Source organism: Geotrypetes seraphini, chromosome 3 (genome assembly GCF_902459505.1).
Source record: "Geotrypetes seraphini chromosome 3, aGeoSer1.1, whole genome shotgun sequence".
In the NCBI taxonomy this organism is placed as follows: Eukaryota; Metazoa; Chordata; class Amphibia; order Gymnophiona; family Dermophiidae; genus Geotrypetes; species Geotrypetes seraphini.
This window is the reverse complement of record NC_047086.1, coordinates 180656271-180681703: the sequence shown is the minus strand read 5'-3', so window position 1 is coordinate 180681703 and position 25433 is coordinate 180656271. Positions and strand designations below refer to the sequence as shown.

The window sequence follows — 25433 nt, the reverse complement described above, 5'->3', positions numbered from 1 at the left end:
ACGCGCTTCCGGAGGATGTGATAGGCCAGAGCACTTTACAGGGGTTCAAGGAAGGTTTGGATAGGTTCCTGGAGGATAAGGGGATTGAGGGGTACAGATAAAACTAAAGGTAGGTTATAGAAGTGTTCAGAAACCATTTCACAGGTCACAGACCTGATGGGCCGCCGCGGGAGCGGACCGCTGGGCGAGATGGACCTCTGGTCTGACCCAGTGGAGGCAACTTCTTATGTTCTTACTTATCTATAGGATTTTCAAGATTTTCTAATTTTTTTCTTGGAAGATAATAAATCCTGTTTATCGGTGGTATCATTTCAGAAGAAATTTTTAAAGTTTCCATGAAATATCTTTTAAAGGCATCAATAGGTGTAGTCAGTCAATTTAGGAAAATTAAGTACTCGTATGTTCATCCGGCGATTGAAGTTTTCCAATTGCTCAATTTTCCGTTGCAGCAAAACTTTATCGTTAACCATAGTAGTAGAAGGAGTTTGTAAAGAAGAAATATCTTTATTAACTTGTTCAAATTTCTTGTTAGTTTCAAGTTGAAATTTTTGCACTAATGTGGATAAATCAGCCAATTTACTCACGACTTTAGATAAATTTTCAGCTGATTTTGTTGCTGCGGTTTCCAGTCTCTGCGGTGCCTTCCAAATATTTTCCAGAGTCACTGTTGAGGAGCTGAATCCCTCTGCTTCTTCTGATGTTAACTCAATGTCCTGGTCTGCGTGGGAACCCCATTGATGTGTTAACACCGGGCTCATCACAACCTCGGCACTCTCGCGTCTCGCGCTGGATTTGGCAGTGATCAAGCTATGGGCCAAGTTTCAGGTTAGAAGTTCCAGTGGGAGCTGGGATCTAGCAACAGGGCATATCCGGCAAAACGCAGCCCAGCATTGATCACAAACTCCAGAGGGTTCAAAGAAGCATCTCCCAGAGCCTTATGGGCATCCCAGTACAGCTTTTGCTCCAGAATTTATTAGTATGATGTATGAAGTGTACTTAAATTGCAATTGTCACACTGACCCCTCAGGAATCGCGACGAAGTCCCTTTAAGAGTGCATTTTCCCTGCAGCAGAGCCATGAGCAAGAGGGGGGGAGTACTGTTAGAGGAGGATAGGGTTGAAGTGAATTTGTTATCTATGCCTTTGCTGCCTCAGTTGTAGTCCTTAGTATTAGGAGACTCTGCTTTGTGCCTGGGAAAGTCTAGTTCTGATCAACTGGCAGCCCTGGATCTCGGAGAGAACCCGACTATTTGCAGACAATTTTAGCCTTCAGCGCTTTTGGAGATTACTGAATCTCTCCAGGAATTAAAGATAGTCTTCTCAGGCCTCTACGGCCCAATACTTGCTTATGAGCAGCACCAAGGTTCAGACCACATGTTTTCTCTCACATCCAGACATTACTAAAATGCTCACTGAACATTGGGAGGTCTTGGAGGGCCCCCTTCAGGTGGTCAAGGTCATGGCAAAGCTTTACCCAGTGGACGTCGAGGTTCACCAGCTGTTTCTTCCACCAAAGGTGGATCTCTGGTGGTGCAGGTTACAAAGCATACCTCACTCCCTAGTAAAGGGGGAGTGGTATTAAAGGATGCTTAGGACCGCAGGCTGGATTTTGTCCTTAACAGGCAATTTGAGGCCACAGCATTGGGACTGAAGGTGGCAGCAGCACCATTGTATGTTGCACGGTCCTGTCACTCAAGGTTACGTTGAACTCAGGGAGTGGATGCCGACACATCTCCCCTGTCCCTGATGTCAGATTATGTGGTGGACACTCTGTATGACTTATTCACAGTACTAAGCAAGACTTGTGCATCTGCTATTTCTGCCCACAAAATGCTTTAGATCAGACAGTGGGCAGATGATTCATCCTCAAAGGTTACACTGAGCAAGTTGCCATTTCAGGGTCAATTGTTCTTTGGCAAAAGACTTGATGATTTTATGGCCAGTGTGCAGAATCGTAAACCGAAGTCTTTACCGGACAGCAGACCAAAGGTCCCTAGGGAGTCGAGTCACAGTAATTTTTGTGGTTCTAGGTGTTTTCACTGGTACTTGGGAGGATCTTCAGACCAGAGATCTTTTCAAGGCTCAAGACAAAGATTTGGTGGTGCTAAGTGTCCCCAGGCCTCTGGATCATGCACCACAGTTGCCCCTAAGAAGCAGTTCGACACCAGGTCAGAAGCTGTACCTCCAAGGGTAGGAGGAAGGTTGGCGGTTTACAGGGAAGCGTAGGCAAGAATTGCATCAGACCACATGGCAGCAACTCTCCAAGCCCTGACCCTTAAATCTCCCTCCCAACCCTAAGATTTCCACAGGCCTACCGAGGTACATGGGTGGTCCAGCAGCGGTCTTCGTGGAGACAGAAGCAAGAGGGCCGCATTTCTGCCACAGAGATCCTCACGGACCACCCGGTAAGCCCGGGTGGGGTTGGGCAGGAGATTAAAGAGTCGGGGCCTGGAAAAGGGAGAGCCTTGGCTATGGGTTGTGTGGAGGGGGAGGGAGGGAAGAGAGGTGCAGAGACCTGCGAAGGATTGTAGGGAAGAAAGAAGGCAAAGAAGCTAGATCTTGGGGAGGGAAAAGAGAATGAAAGATCTGGAATATCTCAAACTCCCTTTACCCATTGTGGTTCTTGTAAATCTTGGGTTAAATTTTTAGGATAAATTGGCTCTTTGCTTTAAAAAGGTTGCTGCCGCTGGAAGTCCATAGGAAGACGTATGCTAGAAACTGCCATCCCTTTTAGGGTTACTTTGTATACTGTGACAGGCTTCTGTAGTCAGTGATTGAGGATCTGCATTCAAGGCCTCTCCAACCCTGGGAAAGACCACCAATTTCTGGACCAACTTTTCATCTGCATAGGAGTGTCTCAGGCAACAGTCATGACCTCAACCAGCTTTAGGATGTCCTTGGGCATGCATCATTAAAACATACTAAAAGAAAGAATCAACATTAAAGAAAGACACTAGTTATATACATTTTAGTGCTAAAATATAGGATTAAATATGCTTTCATGCCATACACCATTAAACATTTTCTATATTGCATCTGTGCCAGATTTTTGTAACAGTGAGAAATAAGTGTAGGCGAAGAGAAGTGAGGGGGAGCCATATATGTATTACAGAGCAGGAGAACATGAGCGTGAAAGAGAGAAAGGACTGTGAAATAGAAGGAAGAAGACAAGGTAGTAAGGAACATAACCTGTAAAACAGCTTTAAAGAAAAGAGCATGGGAATGGTGGGGGACACTAGACGATAGGAAGAGATGAAGGAAAGTGTAGCTGAGGGTGCAGGTATCTCAGACAGCAGTGTGGTGTTGATAGAAGCACCAGATTGAGATGAAGGGAAGCCCCGACAATTATAGTAGTCATTCTCCAAAAATCACTCATTCTAATGAGGTTGGCGGAGAGTAGCGAAGATTTGCAAAATTTGCATGTGCGGGTGATAGTGATGGGCACATGTGCAGAATAAACAAAAAAAAAAAACGCCAAATGAACAGCGAGAGAGATGCCCAATCTCTCTCACCGCCAAACAACCTCCCCCCCCACACACACACACACATCATCCAGCAGCGGGAGAGATGCCCACTCTCTCTTGCCACTAACCAACACTCCCCTCCTCTCCCCCCCTCCCCCGGCAGCAGGAGAGATGCCAAATCTTTCCTGCCTCCAACCAACATCCTCCTCCAGGAGCAGGAGAAATACCTAGTCTCTCCCGTCACCAGCCAACACACACCCCAACCCCCCTTGGTAGTGGGAGAGATGTCCATGCAACCCCCCCCCCTCCCTCCCATAGAAGAGGCCTTAACCAACCCGGGCCAATCAGAGCCTCAGGCCCCTCCCCAGGAAGGAGAAGGCCCACCATTTTGAACAGGCGGGCCAGCTGGCTAGAGGGAGTAAGCAACCCTCCAGCCAGCCATCTAAAGTAAGGGAGAGGGGAGGGTCATCGGAGGCACGGGAGAGGTGGTGGGAGAGATTGGGCATCTTTCCCGCTGCCGAGGGGGGCTATAATACGCACTCAAGAAGTGTGTTTTTACCACTCTTACAAAAAAAATAAATAAATACAATTATGAGAATCATGTAACTTTTTTTTTTTCTATTAGCCACTGTCAAAACACATACCACAAGATACACTTTTAACAGTGCTGGCACTGTACCAGCACCCTCAGACCAGTCGCTGATTTTTGTTGCCAAAAACCAACACCACTCTTGGAGAATAGCTTGGCAATTTTTAAGAATTCACCAGAGTGCTCGTTTCAATATTGAAGAACCCATTTGCATGGCAGTGTCGGAGACTCCTGGAAAGCTCACTAAAGACTGTTTTGATAATCCGCCGATTAAAATGCATGCAGTCTAAGCTTTGTGGAACCAGTTTAACGACCGTGTTAAAGGCAACCTTAAGTTTTGGTAATCTGGCCCCAAGTGTGACATTTCTATGTTTATTTATGTTTTAATTTCCTGCTTCTTGTTATAGGGTCCGAAGCATGTTATAGTAAAACCTCTTAGAATAAAATCACTTTTCTTAGCATCAACAGCAGATGAATCCAGAGACCAGTGGGATTACGTCCATCTTCCAGCAGGTGGAGATAGAGAGAACTGAGTTGTCCTCACCCTATCTCCAGCAGGCTGATGGATATGTTTCTTACAGCTCCTGGTTTCTGCTTGTGAACCCCTTTTCAGGTCTGTGCATCCATTAAGGCTGAGGGCAACTCAGTTCTCTCTCTATCTCCACCTGATGGTAGATGGACATAATCCCACTAGTCTCTGGATTCATCTGCTGTTGATACTAAGAAAAGTGATTTTATTCTAAGAGGTTTTAATATAACATGCTTCGGACCCTATAACAAAAAGCAGGAAATTAGAGCTGAAGGGTGTTGTGGCTGTGATGTGCTTAGATGTTACACCTGGGCCCCCCCAGGACCCTGCCTCACCCTCTTGGGGACATACCTGCTTACCCTTTCCCTACCTAACATTGTGGCTTCTGTGCTTTCTCCTTTCCCACATTAAAAAAAAATCAACACATTGAAACCTGGGGTTTTATCCTTGGGGGCGACTTTTTATTTGAGACATCCGTGTAAATGTATTGTGTGTTACCGTACTCTCAAATATGTGTTTTTTGAACCATCCCAATTGACAAACTTTGTGGCAATGTCTCGTCTGAATGCAACAACCTTTGAACCCTAAATTTGATTATTGATGACCTCATTTCAGTGCTATAGCTTTCAGTTTTTTATGTATTATTATTAATTTCTTCTATTTTTCGCCAATTTTCTCTGACTCTTGGATCCTAAGTTGAGGACTTGAGCATAAATAGTAAAATTTGTTAATTTGTGAATTATATTTACTGTATAATTGATATCTATTCTATTATTGCTTTCTGTACAAGTGTAATACTTGAAATTTAAATTGAAAATTCAATAAAAGATTTAAGCACAAAAAAAAAAAAAAAAAAAAAAAATCAACACAAACCATAATAGGCACAATTTAAGTAATGGCTTTCACTGGCTGCTTACACCATTTGAGGCTCAGTCTCTGTTGCTTCCAGAGGCCTGTGTCCTGGCTCCTTCAGTTGGCTGTTGATTTTTTGGTGAGTGTTTCTTTATTACTTTTCTTCCTGTTGGGGACTCCGTGGGGTTAGTGGTATGGCAACTGAAGGAGCTGATAAGTGCTCGTCTAGCCCCGTCGAACCTAGTTTGGGGAGCTGTGCTGTCTCCTTTGTTCTCGAAGGCATGTTGGCGGGAGAAGTATTCCTGTTTTTCCCGCGCAGGAGAGGTGCAACTGCATTCAGCACTGTAGCTCATGGCCATTTTGTCTTGGCAGGAGCTGCCAATGTGGGTCGCAAGCTCTCGATTGTTCGGCTCCAGTCAGCACACTGGTTCGGAATTGGTGTATTTAATAACTGGATGCTAAACACGTCCAATTTTTATGCGTGCTGGGAAGAAGTTGGGATAATTTCTCAGGTGACCTCATGAGCCAGCATCAGGTGGGAATGCTCTTGCGTCAGCCGGTTTCAGGCACACTTCAAGAGATGGATATGAGTCTCTTTAGGACCAAGCCCCAAGGTTGGCATGCCATCTTGGCGGTTATTCTCTGTAGTGGAGTTGGATGCTCCGTTCCCACCCTCCCTTTCTCTTTCCAATGGGGAAAGGGTTCATTTGTATTTTAGCATTGTTGCGGTCAGTATTAAATAGGGTGGGTTTCTGTGTGCTACTTTGGTTGTCCCAGTGCCAGTCCGGATAGGCAGTATCAGAGAGTCTGCATGTGTTCAAAGGGGCTTCTCCGTATGCATATTATATCTTGATTTATCTTTGACGTTTTCAGAGCACAGGTGATGGATGTTGACCCTATACTACCCTCTTGGTTCAGACACGGTCTAGACCAGAGGTAGGCAATTCTGTCCTCAAGAGCCACAGGCAGGTCAGGTTTTCAGGATATCCACAATGAATATACATGAGATAGATTTGCATATCAAGGAGGCAGTGCATGCACATCCATCTCATACATATTCATTGTGGATATCCTGAAAACCTGACCTGCCTGTGGCTCTCGAGGACTGGAATTGCCTATCCATGGTCTAGACGGTTCATACAAATCTACCTGGAACTGACTTTGCTTCTCTCTTGTGGTGCCATGTATTCGCCACTCAGTTTGTTTGGTTACTCTCTATTCACACCAGATTTATTAGTGGTTTTAGGAGTCTAGTTCAGCAACCATCGGTAGGATTCAGTAGGTAGTGGTTGGCAGCTAGGCTCTGGCATGGCTCTGCTGCAGCGTTCTGGGTGGGTGTCATTTGTTCTCTTCTGTGATGGTTTGCAGTTTGATTTGTTTGGCAGTCCGCCTCTTTTGAAGGTGCTCATGGTTTAGTAGCATGGCTATTTAACTTATGAGTACTCACTTTGCGTGTTTACAGGGTCTGTGCACTAGAGCCTTGCTAGGCTTATGGAGCCTATTGTACTGTTGTGGCGTTTCTGGATGTCATTGCTTTGCCCCAGGTTAGGGCCATTGGGAGATATAGTGGATGCAATGAGCATGATTTGTGGAGAATACTCTTTAGGGACCTTATAGCCGCAAAGGACTTTTGCTGTGCATTCTTTCTATTCATGTGGGGCAGTGCCACCATGGTTTCCATAGCATGGTGGTTCAATGCGATGATTGTTTGTTTTAGCTCCTACTCATATGCTTTCTGTTGGTCGGCTTTTGTCTGCTTGTGGGTTCATCCCACCAGTTGCTTGGTATGTTCTTGGGCAAACACTGCATGACGTGCATTGGAGGTAAGGGGTAGGACAATTATTTGGTTGCTGTTACCTCGGTATCCAGAGTTATAGTCTGGATGTGGCAGCTCGTTATGACACTGAGCAGTGGTTGCTTCCCTCTCTACTTTAGGACTGCGTTGCTACATCTTACTAGTCGCTGGATTCATCTGCTGTTGATGCTAAGGAAGGAAAAATTATGTTCTTACCTGTTAATTTTCTTTCCTTTAGTCACAGCAGATGAATCCAGAGCCCCACCCTGTCAAATTTTTTTGGTATTGTGTGTGGATTTTGAATTATCTTTTTCTGCCGTGGTTTCCTTTTGTTTTTTGAGTAATGGTTCTCGTGTATCAACTGTGGAAAAGGAATTTCCTGAGTCTATTTTTCTGATGCTTTCGAAGACCGATACTGGTTGCCCAGGAGGCTGTGCATACAATAAGCCTGAGGGCAACTCAGGTCTCTCTATCTCCACCTGCTGATAGATAGATGGATGTATGTAATCCCACTAGTTTCTGAATTCATCTGTTGTAACTAAAGGAAAGAAAATTTAACAGGTAACATAATTTTTCCTTCTAAGACCAACAACAGTTCTTGGCATGTTGTACCATCGTCATCCACATTCTTGGATGAAGATGGTACAATGTGCAGAGAGGTGTGGAGAGGGAGAATTCTGTAAGAAGGTCTCATTGTTTTTTAGTAGATTTGAACACTTGTGCATTACTGCCGAGTGGGTATGACAGGGTTATATATTCAGTCTGGAGGTTCCAGGAATGTTTGCAAAATAGCAATTTTGTTTAAAGCAGGGGAGCAGGATTTGGGTTCATATATAATGTGTACGATAACCTTCTGTGGGCAAAAATCAAATGTACCCAGAGTTATACATGATAAAAATCAGAAAACTTTGAGTCATGCCCTCTATTTGAGCTTACTACCTCAACTCTAATATACAGTACATTAAACAAATTAGAAAAGGTTTATAAAGAAATATAACAAAAAGTGGTATGATAAAAAATAGTGTTGATAGGTATTTGTTGCTATGGTAATATAGTCTGCTTTTATGGAGTTCAGAGAATTGCTGCTGTGTGTTAATGAAAAGGAAATTATTGCTAGTTCGTTGTTAGCACGTAAAATAGGATTTGTAATCAGATTAAAATGATTTCTTTAGCTTTTACATCGTAAAATATCCTTTTATACCTAAAAACAACAGTATTTCCTTGAGAAAGAATTGATGATTGTCTCTTTCTGTGTTTAGTATGTTCAATTTTATAATAAATGCTGGATAATTTTTTTTAAGTTGGCCAGATATGCGTGCGTTGCCTCACTTATCACCCCTCTCAATCATGCAGTCCAGCAACTCTCTCCCTCCCTCCCAATTGACGTGATCTAGACATCTCCATCTCTCCCTTCCCCTCACCTTCGCCGGCGATTTTTAATTTTTCTGTTTCCAAGCAGCACAAGCCTTTTCACAAGTTGCCCGCGGCTGCCTGAAACTTCTCCTCTGATGCAACTGAAAACAGGAAGTTACATCAGAGAAGAAGTTTCAGGGCAGCCACACATGATTTGAGAAAAGGCTTGGGCCACTTGGAGACAGAAAAATGAAAATTGCCAGCAAAGGTGAGGATAAAGGAGGGGAGGGAGATGCCCGTACCACAATGATCAGGGAGGGAAGGAGGAGGCTGCTGGACCACACGAAGGGCACTGAAGGGAAGTGGAGAGAAAGGGGGAAGGGAGAGAGGAACAGATGCTGGAGGGAAATGGGGAGGAGAGAGTGGGGAGCAGATGTTGCATGGAAGTGAGTAGGAGCAAGGGGAATACGCTGGAAGACAGTGGGGGGAGAGGTAGACGCTACATGGAAGTGGGTAGGGGAGAGAGAGGAACACACTGGAAGGAAGTGGAGAGAGGGGGAGGGAGGAGCAGACACGTTAGTGGGTAGGATAGAGGGAAGAAGAGGCTGAAGGAAAGTGGGGAAGGGAGAGAGTGGAAAAGACATTGAAGGATGTGGGGAGGAGAGAGAGAGGGGAGCACATACTAGATGGAAGGAGGGGATAAAGAGAAAAGGGCACATGCTGGATTGGGGAGACAGATACCAGATCCGAGGGGAGGAAAAGAGAAGAGAGATGCTAAAAACCACCTGGGAGAGGGAGTGAGAAATGAAAGGGAAAAAGACAGAGGTGGTAGACCATGGGGGGAGCAGAGGGAAGACCAACGGGGGGGGGGGGGAGAGATGGAAGGGAGAGGTGGACAGTTTCTGGTAGAGGCATAGAAATAGAGCAGATGCCGTATGGAAAAGGTAGACAGAAGGCAGACAGTGTATAGAAGGAAGAGAATGACGATATAAGGAAAGCAGAAACCATACAACAAAGGTAGAAAAAAAAATTCTATTTCTTTTCTTTTTTTTGCTTTAGGATAAAGTAGTAATTGTAATTGTGTTGATAAACATTTATAAACAAAGCCCTGCCAGCTGAAGATCTCTTCCTCTAGTTCGGCAGCCAGAACTTTGATTTATAAATTGACAATTGTACAGAATTTTTTTTATCAATAATAATAAAACCCTAAGCGCGCATGCGCACTTCTACCTCCGTGATCCGTAGCTCCGTGCCAGTGTTCGACACCTTCAGTGGTTTGTGTGCGGCGGACCCTTTTCCTTTTGGTTTAGTTTTGGCAGGCGGCAGCAGGCCAGACGGTAGGTAGCAGCAGCGGGGGCTGGTACGGGGGGACAGGCTTTGCGCTGGGGGGACGCAGGCTGGCTTTAGCGCGGCAGATAGGGAGGGAGGTAGGCTGGCTAGCTTTGGGGGAGGTGGGTGGGACAAAAGCTATAAGGCAGTGAGGAAGGACATAGGAAGAAGCACTGGGGGCACTAAGGACATGGGAAGGGGCACTGGGGACACTAAGGACATGGGAAGGGGCACTAAGGACATGGGAAGGACATGGGAAGGAGGCACTGGGGGCACTAAGGACAAAGGAAGGAGGCACTGGGGACATAGGAAGAAGGCACTGGGGGGCACGAAGGAAATTGGAAGGGGCACTAAGGACATAGGCACTGGAGGCACTAAGGACATAGAAAGGAAGAAGGGAGGGAATAGAAAGGGACAATTGTTAGGCCTGACTATAGAAAGTGGCCAAGCAGAGAGAGAGAGACAGAAAGAAAGACAGACAGACAGCGGAAAAAGAGAGAGAGAAAGACAGACAGACAGACACATCTACTCTAGCACCCGTTAATTTAATGGACTTAAATACTTGTTTTCAATAAAGTCCATTTCAGGAACATTGTCACTCCACAGTGTTTTTTGGTTTCTCTTGGATTTTCTTCTCTGTGGATCTCCCAAGGTCAATTTCTTTGTTTTGGTTGTAAAACTGTTTGCTATGCTGTTTTGCCAAACCATGCTCACTATGCTGTCTCACCGTTTCATTTTTTACCATATTGTTTACCATGTTTTGTTAGCTTTGTTTTGCCATCTTGTACTTTAATAATAAGTTCAGTATAAAACTATTTGAGGCGGGACGCCTTCACCGGACTCTTCAGAGGAAGGAGCAGGTTATTTTTATCCACAATCTCCTAGCACAGCTAAGGAAGAACTGAGACTCGCTTCACAGAGAAGATTGACTTAGAAGCGCTCTGGCAAGACATATCTGTTATGGACTCCAACCTAAAATTGACTCTTTCTGTTATTAAAACCAATTATGGGACTGTCTATTCCAAGGTGGAGCAACAGGGGGTAATACTATCTACATTAAAGGAAAAAGTGAAGATGCAAGAAGTTAAGATTAATGAAATGAAAGCGGTTGAAGTAGAAATGGTTAAAGAAAGATCATATATTTCGCGTAAAATGGAAAACTTTGAAAATCAACTGAGAGAGAATAATTTAAGATTTCTAAACTTTCCTAAATGTCCTATCCTCTCACCAGTGGAGATGGTTAGGAAATATTTTCGAGAAACTTTGGCCATACTGTTGGAAAATTTGCCCCCTATTGTGAAAGCTTATTTCCTCAACATTAGAAATCCTCAGCGGGAATCTACTCCAGCTGAATTGTCTGTAGATAGGCAGGCAGATATGAATTTATCTTCATATTTGGAAACTTCTTTAGAAGTAGTTACTGATAGAACTACTATGCTTGTGACTCTTGCTCTGGAAAGTGACAGGGAATTTATTCTTCGTCTACATTTCAGTCATATGAGTGACCAGTTTTTAGGCTCAAATGTTAGAACTTTTCCAGTTTTATCTCAAAAAACCCAGAGACGTAGGAAAGAACTCTTGGCCTTGAGGCCCAGAACTCTAGCTCTGGGGGCTACATTTCTTGTTAAGTATCCTGCAAAACGTTTTGTTACCTATCAGAATAAGAATTTTCTGGTTTTTGAGCCTAAACAACTTATATGATTTATTGAGTTGAGAGAAAAGTTGGTAACCGTACCTGATGATTTATGACTTGCCAGTGGCAAGGAAGGCATATCTGTTGCCGTTTCTAATGTATTAGTTTAATAATTTCCTCAGTGTTTAATTTCTTTTCTTGATCTCTTATATTGTGGACTAAATAAGAGTTATATTTTCTTCGTCTTGTTTCTATAAATTTATTTTTCTTGATCTGTAGCAAGTGATGTATATGCTTGTAAAATTGAAAATTCTATAAGTAATTTTTTTTAAAAACTAAACTATTTGAGGCTTGTGCAGATTGCATCAGATGGTTTGCGGGGATGGGGCAGGGACTTGGACTGAGCTCGCGGAGACGGGGACAAATTTTTCCCCATGTCATTCTTTAGTTCTGAGTTCTGGGAGAGTTGTCTTTACCTGGTGCCTTGCGAACAACCCACTAGTATGCCTGATTAATCCTTTTATCTACGTACCAGTCAGCAACTTTGGTTTTGTCATTATTTCATGCTTATTTGTATGTAAATCATGTGAGGGCATTCATGTTGGATTTAGCTTACACCTTTTTAAATTGTAGCTTAAGGTGAGTTACATAGAGGCACACTAGGTATTTCCTAATTCCCAGAGGACTTAAAAATCAACTTTCACACTATAGACAACAGTTTTGTGACTTGCCCAAGATTACAAGCACCAGAGGATCTGTACCTGGCTTTGCTGGCTGTCAGCCTGGTGCTCTAACCACTAAGCTATTCCTCTACAACTGTAGAATGATTTACTTGATGAGCTGAAGGGTGATGCAGATGTTCATAGATGTCAAAGAATATTGATTGAAAGCTTATGGTGCTCATATTTGAAGCAAATGGATGTCTCAAAATGGCCAAAAAAGTCCATTTGTTGAAAACCTCCAAATCATGATTTTCAAAAGGCAAAATTTGGATGTCTTACACTGCAGATTGTCCAAATAGCAAGAGGGCATGTTGGAAGTGTGTTTGGGGTGGCACTAGGGTGGGCCAAAGTTTCAACTTTATTTAATAAACCACAGATCACAAAAGAAAAATCCCCTTTCAGCAATAATGGATTGGGAGTAACAGTTCAAGGCAAAGCAAGAATGGTTTTTATCTAGACCAGTTTGTCATATCCAGGGTTCAAAAAGGTGTTCTGATTTAAGCAGCTAACCCACTTGACCACTCCTTAAATCGCCCAGTGGTTACTGATTTCCTCCCACACCCCTAATTGAGCAGTAAGCAAATGCAAGGAGGGACCTAGTGATCAGTACAGTGGACTTTAAAGGGATTGGGACTTGTATACCACCTTTTTATAGTTAAACAACCACACTCAAAGCAGTTTACATACAGGTACTTCAAGCATTTCCCCTATCTGTCCTGATTGGCTCACAATCCATCTAATGTACCTGGGGCAGTGGGGATTAAGTGACTTGCCCAGGATCACAGGGGAGCAGCACAGGATTTGAACCCACACCTTCTGGGTGCTGAGGCTGTAGCTCTACCCACTGTGCCACACACTTCTCCAACAAAGGGATCCAGGTATAACTCACACTTTAGCTCTTTTATTTCTGTACAAATATGTGAGCCCTCCTGGAACATAGAAATACCTGCTATACCTGATTTTATAAGACACGTGCAAGCGTGATGGCTATTGTAGTGCTGTGTCTGAATCGTCAAAGAAAAGCCAGAAGGACACTTCCATGACAAACAGAGTCAAACAAACACCAAAAGTCGTGAAGAAGAGATGCTATTAACCAAGGTGTATTCCATCAAGCAGAAGTCATTATTCATCTGGACTCAACAAGGCAAGTGTTTCGGCACGAGGATGCCTTTATCAAGAGTCAAACACCTGTCTTCAGAGTTCTCGAAGAAGGTACATGCATACTATATTGCATACCCAACACTTGTTCTCAGGCTGCTGAAAAATTATACACGTACATGTGTGCTAGAAGCATTCAGTCATAATGAAAGTGCAGCCCAAACGCTGAAACGTGCATCTGTGTATATGTTTAAAAAAAAAAAGAAACGTCCGTGTCACTATTTAGCTGACAGAACTTCAAGGTGCCTGAATATAAAGTAAGTCTGAAGGGTTCCTAAAAGAAGTGAAATCTACTAGCAGTGCAAAAAGTCATAAAAAGTAATAAACTTACTGTGTGCGAAAAGCATTCAGTTGTAGTGAAAGTGCAGCCCAAATGCAGAAACTTCCTGTTCAGCTTTATATTGTAGTGCTGTACATTTAGGGTACAGTAGGTTTTTATGTGTTTCTGGAGGGCTTACAATAACATATAATGGAATTAAAGTGAGATTTGAACCTGAGTCCTGTTGCACGAACCACTAGTGTGGCCATTTTTGTATGAATGATGTGAGAGAGATTTTTGCATTTCAAAAAACAGGTTTATGCTAGACCCAAAAACTCATATATTTAAATTGAATTAACGACTTGGGATCTCATGTGCACGCAGTTGTGAGCTAGTAGGTGTTATGCTCAGAGGGCCGGGTATAAAAACGTACACCCGAGCTAAGTACCATTTTGGTAACATTATTAAATTGAAATAAGGATAAAACAATTAATTTAAGAATGTGAAAAAAGTCAAAAAGTAAAGAAAATTTACATATATATTAAATTGAATAATCAAAGACGTACGGACCAATGATAGCTCGCAAAATAGTTGGAAGCCAAGACGGGTTCTACTAGCTCACAACTGCATGCACTTGAGAGCCCAAGTCGTTAATTCAGTTTAATTCAATTTAAATATATGAGTTTTTGGGTCTAGCATAAGCCTGTTTTTTGAAAGGGAGTAGTGTGTTCCACAAGTTTCTGAAGTGACGTAGAGAGATTTTTGCACCACCTTTTTTGTTGGTCATATTTTGGATATTTCATTTTGAAAAATGGCTGTCCATTTTGGATGTTTTCAGTGGAAAAATGTCCTCATGTATTTTTGAACAGCAAATCCTGTTGTTTTTACTTTTTGAAAAGGGCTGTGAGAATGATGGGGGTGGGGGGTTGGACATTATGAGTTCGATGTCCCTATTCTAACTTTGGTGGGGGGGGGGGGTTCAAAAATATGCCTCCACCTGTTTAGGGATGCATTTGGTTCAGAGGTTTATTTTTGTGCTTTGCCTTATTGTATGCCATATTGTGTGATGGTTATTTGTTGTTTTTTTTTGTTCTCTGATTTGAACATGGGTGAATTATAAATCTCATAAATAAATTCATACATACAGCTGCCCTCAAAGGTGTTCTTAGTGTAACTTATCGCTTTTTATTTTAAAGTCAAATATGATCTAATGTTAGCATGGAGAGAGATTATTCAATTCAGGCTTAAATTAGTTTAACTGGTCCTTTTACTTAGATATTTCTGGAAATTTAGTGTATCCCCATTATATATTGATTCATATTATGGCAGATATGCCCTCCTTGTTTTTCTGAAATTGTAACTTTTGAATTGCTCTTAATAGAGGAATGCTTAAATGAAGTGTGTATATGTTTTTTTAAGGAATCATCCTAATATTTGGCACATTTTCTTTCTAAGGTTGATGTAGGAGTGGTACACTTTACCCCATTGATTAACCCCCAAATCGAGCAGCCATTCAAACTAGTGGAAAAAGTTGTTCAAAGCGTTTTCCAGTTCAGAAGAAAATACTGCCATCGAGGAGTTGCGTAAGTTGTGTGTGTGGGTGGGTGGGGGGGGTTCTTCCTACTTTTCTGTACTGTCTGTACATCCATATTGTTTTTTAAGTAGTGCACAGATAGTGGGTTTTCTTCTTATCTTCAGGTTCTATCTTTTCTATCAAAGTACATAACCTTTGCTCTGACTTACCAGCTCAACCTCAGGGTGTCCTGAGGAATTGTCATTGCACCATTACCGCTAATCATCAAGGCCCAACTGCACTAAAGCCAGCAATCGTCGCTAAACCTATTTTCATGTTTATTAAAATTTGATGCATACGCTCATAACCTAGTTTCAAAGCGAATTACAAATGTAAAAAAAGGGATAGCAAAAACAATTTTGCACATATCTTTACCAAGACAAACAGTCTTACAGACCACGATGGGATAGGCGGTAGAACTACATAATTTTAGTGAAAGGCAACGTTGAAAGATCACATAAGGGGAGGGGATTAAAAAGCAGGAACAGAATGCTAAAAACAGGAAATCTGCAGAGATGCATTCGATTAGTGAATTTTAATTTTCGAAAGCATCTTTGAAAAGAAATGTTTTCAAGAAACTTTTAAACTTGTCTAGAGCAACTTCTCCTCTGATTTATCCGGGCAGTGAATTCCATAATTGAGGCGCTGCTGCTGAAAATATTTCTGCTCGTCTCGTACCGATAACTTTTAGAGATGGTACAGAAAAAAGATTTTGGTCAGTGGACCATAGAGTTCTGGATGGAGTGTAGGGAATCAATAACCTGTCTAAGAAAGTAGGAAGATTAGTTTGACGGATCTTAAATGAGAGTAATGCTATTTTATAGGTGATAGCGGTGAGCTATTGGCAGCCAATGAGCATTTTTTAAAAGAGGTATTACATGGTCATACTTTTTTGAATTTGTTATGATTTTTATTGCAGTATTTTGGATAAGTTGAAGTCTCCTTTTTGTTTTTGGGTGATGCCTTTTAGTAGAGAATTACAGTAATTGAGTTTAGAAATAACAAGAGAGTGAATAAGTACGAGGGTCATTTCATAAATAATGCACACTATTTTTATTTTTATTTTTTTTAATTTACATGTTTTATTTTTTTGTTTCAAGTATTTCTTTACAATCCAATATAGTCTCCCTACTTTGTAATGACCGAGTCCCAATGTCTGGGAAGCTTCATTATTCCATCCAAGACACCATTTTTGTTCAGTTGCCGAATGGCTCAGGTACTGGTGGAAAAAAATTTCTTCAAGAGATGCAAAACATTGTCCACGCATAGGTTATTTCAACTTTGGAAAAAGGTCGAAGTCTGGTGGACTCATGTCTGGACTGTAGGGAGCATGAGGTAATGAGAAGGAGTGAGTGGTCTATTGTATCAAATGCTGCGGAAAGATCCAAAGATATTAGAATGACAGGTTTGTGGTGGTCTAGATGGTATAGGATTGTTGTAGTGAGACCAATAAGAGAGTGTTCGATTGAATGGTGGGTTCTGAATCCAGTTTGGTTTGGATGGAGAACGTGTGTTTTATCTGAAGTCTGAGATCTGATTAAAAATGATTTTTTCTGTTAACTTTGCAAGAAATGGAAAATTGACAATTGGTCTGAAGTTCAACGCAACTCCCCCCTCCTCCCCCTTCACCAGTTCCCTTCTCTTTAGCCTCAAGCATGTCAACTGCTTCCCTAATGGTATATATACTGGATCTGCACTATTTCCTATTTGTACAGCATCTTGTAGCTCTTGAAATATACAGCTCCATTATTCTTGTAACTTCTGGAAATGACCAGAATTCTTTCTGTAATTATCCTGGAAATGTCCAGTTGTCTCTTTTGTAATCCGCCCAGAACTGCAAGGTTGAGGCGGAATAGAAATCAATAATGTAATGTAATATTTCATCTACTGAGCGTGAATGGTTTTAACTATGGGCTTTAATAATGACTCCTTCCAAGCAATTGGAATGGAACCTGTTGATGGACTACTTGAAATTATCGTATGAATATATGGTCCTAGGATTGTGAACAATTGTTTGATTTTAGATAGCGGAATTAGATCAAAAGCCCATTCCCTCCTGCCATGCTGCCACCCCTCCATGCAAGGGAAAAATGGCAGGAGTGATGCCCACCACGCTAGGCGCCCCCCAAACATCCCCTCCCCTCCCCCAAAAAGGAAGGAGGGATTCCCACTCTCTCTTGCCACCGGATGTCCCCTGAAACCCCAAACGTGCTTTTCAAGGAAGTTGGGAGTAGGAGCGATGCTCAGTTACTCCTACTCTGAGGCCTGCCTGTTCCAGCTGTTGGGCCTTCCCCTCTCCAGTGCATAATATGATGCATGGGGAGGGGTCTAAGGCCCTTATTGGCTCAGATGCCAAAGGCCTGTCCCCTTGGAGTTGAAGTCCCTGATTAGCTTGATTGAGCCAATCAGGGCCTTAGACTCCTCCCCCTTGCATTTTGGGATACAGAGAGAGGAGCCTGAGGCCCTGATAGACTCAGATGCCTAAGGCCTCTCCCACTTGGCAGCTGATAAAGTTGGTACAGACCTTAAATATACCTCACCTTTGCTTTGTGTACTTGTAGATTTGATGAGTATTTTGATCATTATCTTGATGACAAAGATTTGATTCAGGCTACAATTATGCTGCCACAGTTTTCGTCTTTGAGTTAAAGGCAACAAAATGAAGAGGAAATTTAAAAAAAATTATTTTTGAAGCAAGGAAGATGGTAACAACTGTACCAGATTCATCCAGCAGTGATTGTTGTGATGAAGATAATTTCTGTTTTCAGAATGTTGATGGCAATGACAAAAGTGATGTCGCTGCTGATTTGGACCTATTCCTAAATGGCAATTTTCATGAAGTAATCAGTGTATCACAGTTTCTTCATATCAAGGCACTGTTTATGAAGAATAGCATGGGTATGCCTTCAAATACGCCTGTTGAACGGCTTTTCAGAGTGGACAGACAAATTATGACTCCAAGAAGATGAATTTCAAAATTTTTATCATTCTGCAATTGCTCCTTCATTATAATAGGAATCGCTTTAGTTCACTTCAAAAACTGGAACCCTATGATCAATCATTCTGATAAATTTGAATGGAATTTTGTATTCAAATTAATCCTACCATGAGAATTCTAGGGGTTATTTTAGATATAAATCTCACAATGAATTCAAATACAGATGTTTTAGTAAGGAAAAGTTTCTATGTTGTAAAAATTACAGACTATTAGGCCATATTTTGATGTTTCTTCTTTTAGACTGTTGGTGCAATCATTAATTCTAAGTGTTTTGGATTATTGTAATATAGTTTACTTAGTGGGTTATCACAAATATCTTCATAGACTCTGCATCATACAAAACACAGCAGTCCGATTAATTTTTAATCTGAAAAAATCAGATCATGTTGCACCTTATTATTAGAGACTACATTGGTTACCAGTCGAAGCCAGAGTCAGATTTAAGTTTGGTTGTATATGCTATAAAGTCTTACATGGTTTAGCACCTGATTATCTTGTGGATCATTTTTTTATTCATTAGTTCACAATGACCAAGACATAATTGCAATTTGTTTGCTTTTCCATTGGTAAAGGGTCGTTTATGCAAGAGATATTTTCAACGACTCCTATCTTTTCAGGCAGCTTCTTGTGTTAAAGAGTTTGTTAATCTGTTGGTTAGCTCTATCTATTACCCAGCAGTTCAGGAAATTATTGAAAGCCTACTTAAGAAACTTTTGTAATTTCTAGGTTGTCTGTTTTTATTGTCTCTGTTTCAGTTTTCTTTTGTAAACTGCATAGAACTCCTACGGTATTGCTGTATATAAATACATTTTTATATTGTTAAAACTGAGTAAGTTTTTGTTTCTTTGCTGGCATTGATACCAGAAGAAGGTGCTGCCACTTGAAGGACTGCTGACTATAGATAATGTTTGATTGATTTTCTGCACTGCTCATATCTTAACTATTTTTATGGGTTTCTTTTTCTTATTTGATTTAAATCTCAATCTCAAATTGTTTTGGATCACTATATTTGATGACTTGAGCATTTTCTGTTTAGATGTTTTCTTTGATAATGGATGGCTGTCCAGTTGCTAGAATTAATTTTATGTAATGTCAAAACAATAGTTTATATCATTAAACAAGTAACTAGTAATTGTAATATATTACTCTTTCCTTGCAGTAACTCTAATTTTACAAAGTAACTTGCTGAACACTGGTTGTGTGTCTGTGACCAGGAGAGAAGAAAGGAGAATACAGTAAAAACCTTGGATTGCAAGTAACTTGTTGCAAGTGTTTTGCAAATCAAGCAAAACATTTTATTAAATTTTAACTTGATATACAAGCAATGTCTTGCAATACAAGTACATACAGTATATACACATCACAACTGAGCCGATGGTTCTTCTCTCTCTGACACTGCAGTGTAGTGACTGTTCTAAATGAGCGAGGTCTTACAATACAAGTACATGTTGTATTTTGTATTAAAGGTTTTGAGTTGTGGAACGAATTGCCTGAGTTTCTATTATTTCCTATGGGGAAATTTGCTTTGATATACGAATGCTTTGGATTAGAGAATGACACGGTGACAAAATTCATCACCGTTACCGTCCCTGCGGATAACTGCGGTAAACAATCTTCATGTCATTCTTTAAGGAGAGAGGGAAGAATCAGAGTATGAATGGCCACAACCACTGACCCTCAAGCTTTGCTTTGAAGAATGCTGGTGTAGAAGGACTGAGGCTGAAATAGACACTAAAAAATGACATGGGATTATTCCCCGCGGTTATCCACGGGGACGGGAACGGTGATGAATTTTGTCACCGTGTCATTCTCTACTTTGGATTACAAACATGCTTCTGGAACGAATTATGCTCGCAAACCAAGGTTTTACTGTAAATAGTTTCAACAAGATTCTGGAAGACAGATTTATTAAAAAAATTATTAGCCAGATAGACTTGAAGACCACCACCTTGACTTTAGGGATAGAGCAATATTAACGGAAATCTTCCTGTTCGATCTGCCAGGTACTTTCAAATGATCATTCTCAAAACCAGGATGATGGTCTTAGTATGGCACTTATGTTCTTAAGGAAAAGGTATTAGCAGATAGTAATACATTTCATGTACTTTGACCTACTTTTGCTTTTTTTTCTTTTAGGATCTTGTTTCCGGAAGCTGAGCGCTTACAGAATACTGAACAAATGCTGATGCGAGCAGATGTGGACCCAACTCTGCGTCCAAGTGAGCTCTCAATCCCACAGTTTAAGAGCCTGTGTGATGTTTACCGAGGACTATGTGAGGAAAGCCCTACACTCTTCTCTTACAATTTCAGAGAAGAACTAAGGCAGAAAAAGATGATGAAAAAGTCAAGATCAAGAGCATGTTTTATATTAGAAGAAGAAGAGGAAGAGGAGGAGGAAGATGTGGAAGAGGAAGATAAGAGCTTATAAAGACTCCTAATTACATTTTCACCATTTTTAATCTATATGGACATTAGACATCTAAGGAAAGATGTTTACATTTTGTGTCAGTAGTCAAAATCTAATATAGCACTCAGTGCTATTGTATAACTATTACTCAGTTAGGTGAGGATCCCCCTTATTCTACAACTATACACAGTAGTGGCTCTGAATTGGGCAGGGGCGCAACCCCAGTTCACCACTGGACCACCAGGGCTTTCAAGGTAGGTTTTCTAGAAGTCTGGGAGGTGTGATGTTTGAGAATTTGCCAGGAGATGATGTGGGAGGGATCCCTCCTATCCTTTCTCACCATTGGCCCAGCAGGGCTTATGGAAAGGCCAGGACAGGCCTGCAAGGCATTAAGGGAGGAAAGAAGGGGAGATAGGGTACACAGCCTGGCTTTCACCTTCATCGTAAACCACTTCATTTATACATTTGTAATTGATATCAGTCCTAATGTGAACAGATAGATTATTCCAAATTGTAATAGCAGCAAAAGCAGAGTTGAGCTGTCGTTTATATTGTACTCCTCTAATCTGTAGAAAATGTAGTAATAAAATACCACATAATTTGGTGGAAGAATAATGCATATGAGAAAAAAAGAAAAAAAATCAGATTATCGGACGAGTCATTCTGTAATATACGATGAACTATGCAAGCTGATTTAAACTTGATTTACCTCTCAACGGATGACCAATGAAGATTCTTATATGCTAATGCAACACTTTCATATCTTTTTAGACCAAAAATTAATCAGTATTCTAGAGCAGTGTTCTTCAACTGCCGGTCTGCAGAAATTTTCTGCCAGTCCACAGGACCGGCATGTGCATCAGGCTCCAGACAGTGCTCTTCAGCCGCAGGCAGAGGCTCCTACGTGTGTCCTGCGCTTGAACTGGAAGCCTTTTCTCTGATGTCGCAACGTCAGAGGGAAGGCTTCCAGATGAGGCGCCAGACGCTGCCCACAGCTCTGTGCACTTCAGCACTGAGGAAGAGGGAGCCGGCCCGAAGATAACAGCAGGGGGGGCAGGCCAGAAGGCAAGGCACAGCATGGAGGGAGGGAGACAACAACAGTAGGGGGTATGATTTTATTTTAATGATTTATTTACATCTGCTGTCTGTTCAGGAAGAAATGCATTTGTTTCTTTTCCTCTGGAGTTGTACTGCACACAGTCTTGTATCTTAGGGTTTGTTTGTATATATTAGTACTTTTAGTTTTTGGTCCCGTATTTACAAAGGGATTATCTGTGTTCTGGTAGGAATGAATACTGAGAAGCATTCAGTGTGCTTTGTGTAGTTTAATTTTGTGATTAACAATTATGTGTTGTTAATATGATTATATTGTGTGTGGGGGTGTGTATATATATATATACATATGAAAAATGAATGGAAAAAATGGTGTTACAATTAGTACTATTATGGAGGTGGGATCTGGGGCGGAGATTGAGTGAAATGGGCAGGGTCTGGCCCATGACTTAGCCCAGTGTTCTTCAACTGCCGGTCCACAAAATAATTATTTTATTTCCGCCGGTCCATAGGTGTCAAAAGGTTGAAGAACACTGTTCTAGAGCAAGTGCAATTTTTTGATCAGTTTTGATGTTGCGGTCAAATATAAAAAAGTACAGCAATAGCATTACCTCAACTCAACCATCTGTATCAATAGGGGCTCCTTTTCATCGACACCAGCCCTTCTCCCCCACCCCCTCGCTCTGCCTAAATGCCAGCGTCTTTCGTGGGAGGACATGGCTTTCCTGGATGATGATTTGTCACCAGGCGAGGACCAGGGTCTCCAGCACGCATACCAGCATAGTAACACACAGTGGCCCATCCAGTCTAGCTCGTTCATTTTTTCTGGTTATAAATTCCTGTACTTAAACTCATACCCATGCTTGTAGCAGGTTTCTGGGTCTTGCCGCGTCCTGCTCACTCAATAGCAGCCCGATGCAGGTTATACAGTAGTACAAGTGTTCTTGAAGTCCGGTGCAGCAGCATTGCCACATTCTTTTATCGTTGGCAGAGAACTTAGCATTAGGGGTAAAGCAGACAGATGAAAATCAGGTTAACCTTGTTAAAAAGCCACTATACTGTGGCTCCTTTTCACCTATCCCTCCACACCGCAGGCAAATTTAGCTTGTACAAGTCCTCTGTATCAACTGTACCTGAATGTAACTTGTTTTGAACTTTAAGTGAAACAACCATAAGTTAAATCCACACTCTCGCTACTCAGCACTATTTAACCAGGCAGGAACAGTTCCTGGCTGGTTAAATAGTATTTGGCCAACTAGCTGCTAATATTCTGCAGAAGATAACTGGTTATCTTCATTGAACATTTGTAATTAGCGCCTAGCCGTGAACATTTACATGCTGGCTGGCTAAGTTTAGCAGCCAAATTGGGCCATGTAAATAGTGGGCCTATCTTTGGCCACTCTTAACAGGGCCAGATTCTCTAAGACTCTGACACACAGTAAAAAATGCTGTAGTGAGAGCAATTTTTCTTTTACTGTCAATACTCAGCACAATAGCCTGCAAATTATATGCATGCTATTTTTGCAGAGACTCACCAGAACTGTACCTGGCGCTTGCGCAGAAGAGTAATCGCTAGGTACAGCTTCTCACTCCTGTCAAGACTGCTCTTCCTGCCCCGATTAACTGGGCCGCAGGTCTCCCTAAATCTTGCCTTCTCAGCTAATTGACCAGCAGGGAGAGCGACAAAAGGAAAAGTCTCCCCTCCCGCCTCCGCCCAGATGCACTAAAAATCATTATTAAGACCATGTGGGTTGCTGTTGGCCGATTAATTGTCCGATTTTAAAACAATGATCAATGTTCGACCAACTGCATGCAAATTAGTTTTGTGGAGGTTGGCTGTAATCCCACCCTACTAGTTGCTGGAAAAGCGCCTTTCACACATGCGCAAAGCTGGCAAGGAAAGCACCAAAGTAGCCTCCTGCCACTTAGCTGTTTGGAGCAGGAAGACTTTTTATTTTATTTTAATGAGCATAAATAACACACAATACCTGTCCCCATTTAAAAAAAAAAAAGTCATACTGGCCCCCCCTGACAGCTGTTGGAAAAAAAAAGAGGCAGGAGAAATGTCCACTGCCTCAGCCATCTGGACCCTCCCTCCCCAAACCAACAGCAGCTGCCAAAAAAAGAGGCAGCAGGAAGAAGTATGCCCACTCACTCCTGCATTGCACACCCGAACTACCCCCACTCCTGACTGATTTAAACCTGAACCCCTCAACACCACCCCACCAATTCCCCAAGAGAAAGCCCACACACCCAAACCCTCCCTTGTACATTATTGTTGAACGCCGGCAAGAGGGATGCCAACTCCCTCTTGCCAGGGGCCTAAGATTCCAAATGGTTCAGATACCTTAAGCCCCTACTGTCAGTTTTTTGGGGTCCTTAGTAGCCCTTGCTAGATTTAGTGCATGCCTTAGCGATGTTAGGCCAATGATCATAGTGCTCATTTTAATATTAATGACCTAATTTTAATACTAATGATGTCATTTGCATGGGTAAATCCAAGAATGTACAAACGCACGGAAAAGCATGCGGTGAGCCATTGTGTACATTGGTCGGCAAATTCGGTCAATGCTAAACCTGTTCAAATTGGTTTGACAATCGTAACTAAGATTGGCGAGTTTAGTGCATCCAGGCCTAAGTAATCTTGCCATACCATACACTATTTAGTGAGGTTCAGTCGCTACCCATATAGTTTAGGATAGCTTATTTGTTGCCCTAAGTTATTTGGATAATTAGTCAGGTAGTGATAGACAATCACCTTGCTAATTGGTCTCCACCCCAGCACTCTCCAATGGTACTGTGCTGCTCTATAAATACTGTATAGCTCATTATCTGTTTCAGCAGAACTAATGGATGCTGTTACATGGCTAAACCCTTTTAAATATCAGCCCTTAGATATCTAGAAATTATTTTAATCAGAAGATACTGTTATGAGATCACACCATACAGATTTTTCGAGGTGGCTCCATGTGCATTGAGGGAGGTTCCAAAATGGTAGTGTGGCTTTTGGGTGCTGTCTAAAAATCTTCTCTTCTGTGCACTAACTGGCATCAGGGCTAGGGGGGCCATCTGTAATCTCCCCCTCCCCTGCTTTGGCTATGATCTGAGCTAGGACCACCTGTAACAGCAGAGGCACAATGCTTGCAGGTGAGATAGTCCTCAAAGCAGAAGGGAGATCATAGCTGCCTCTACTGGTGCCTGTTCTATCCAGGTTGGGATAATTACCGTATGATTTGCAGCTTATTTAATAAAAGGCTTACTGAGCATTATAAAATAGAATGACATGGGAAAATGGATTTTGCAGGAACAGTAATCTGCACCCCTCTCCCCAAAAAACCCCCCAAAACACAACACCACAGCAGTACTTGAGGCTTTATGTATGCATATGGTAGATTTTACTACTTCTGTGGGTTAAGTATAGAATTTTGCAGATTTGCACATCCAAAAGGAGTCGTGCTCCAAAATACATTTTTTTGTTTCAGTAAATTTTGAACACACTTCTCCCCTCAATCACTCCTTTAAATGAGAACCTAGCTGACGACTACTCCTATTTATCATTTCTATAGCGCTGAAAGATGTGTGCAGCACTGTACATTTAATATTCAAAAGACAGTTCCTACTCAGAGGAACTTGCAATCTAATTTGGACAGACAGTACATCTCCGGGTTGGGAAGTTTCTAGCAGGAATGATAGGATGGGTATAGATGTATCTGACAGTAA

General features: G+C 41.8%; 1 protein-coding gene across 3 annotated transcripts in view; it reads left to right on the top strand.

The window, feature by feature from the left end:
- The window catches only part of TFB1M (transcription factor B1, mitochondrial), a 108489-nt gene extending 87082 nt beyond the window's left edge, over positions 1-21407 (top strand). For all 3 annotated transcript variants that reach the window (XM_033939227.1, XM_033939228.1, XM_033939225.1), the window contains exons 7-8: positions 15138-15265; positions 20390-21407. In XM_033939227.1, the coding sequence (XP_033795118.1) occupies positions 15138-15265; positions 20390-20681 (420 nt within the window). In that variant the 3' untranslated portion in view covers positions 20682-21407. The remainder of the gene's footprint in view (positions 1-15137; positions 15266-20389) is intronic.
- Positions 21408-25433: the final 4026 nt, after the last annotated feature.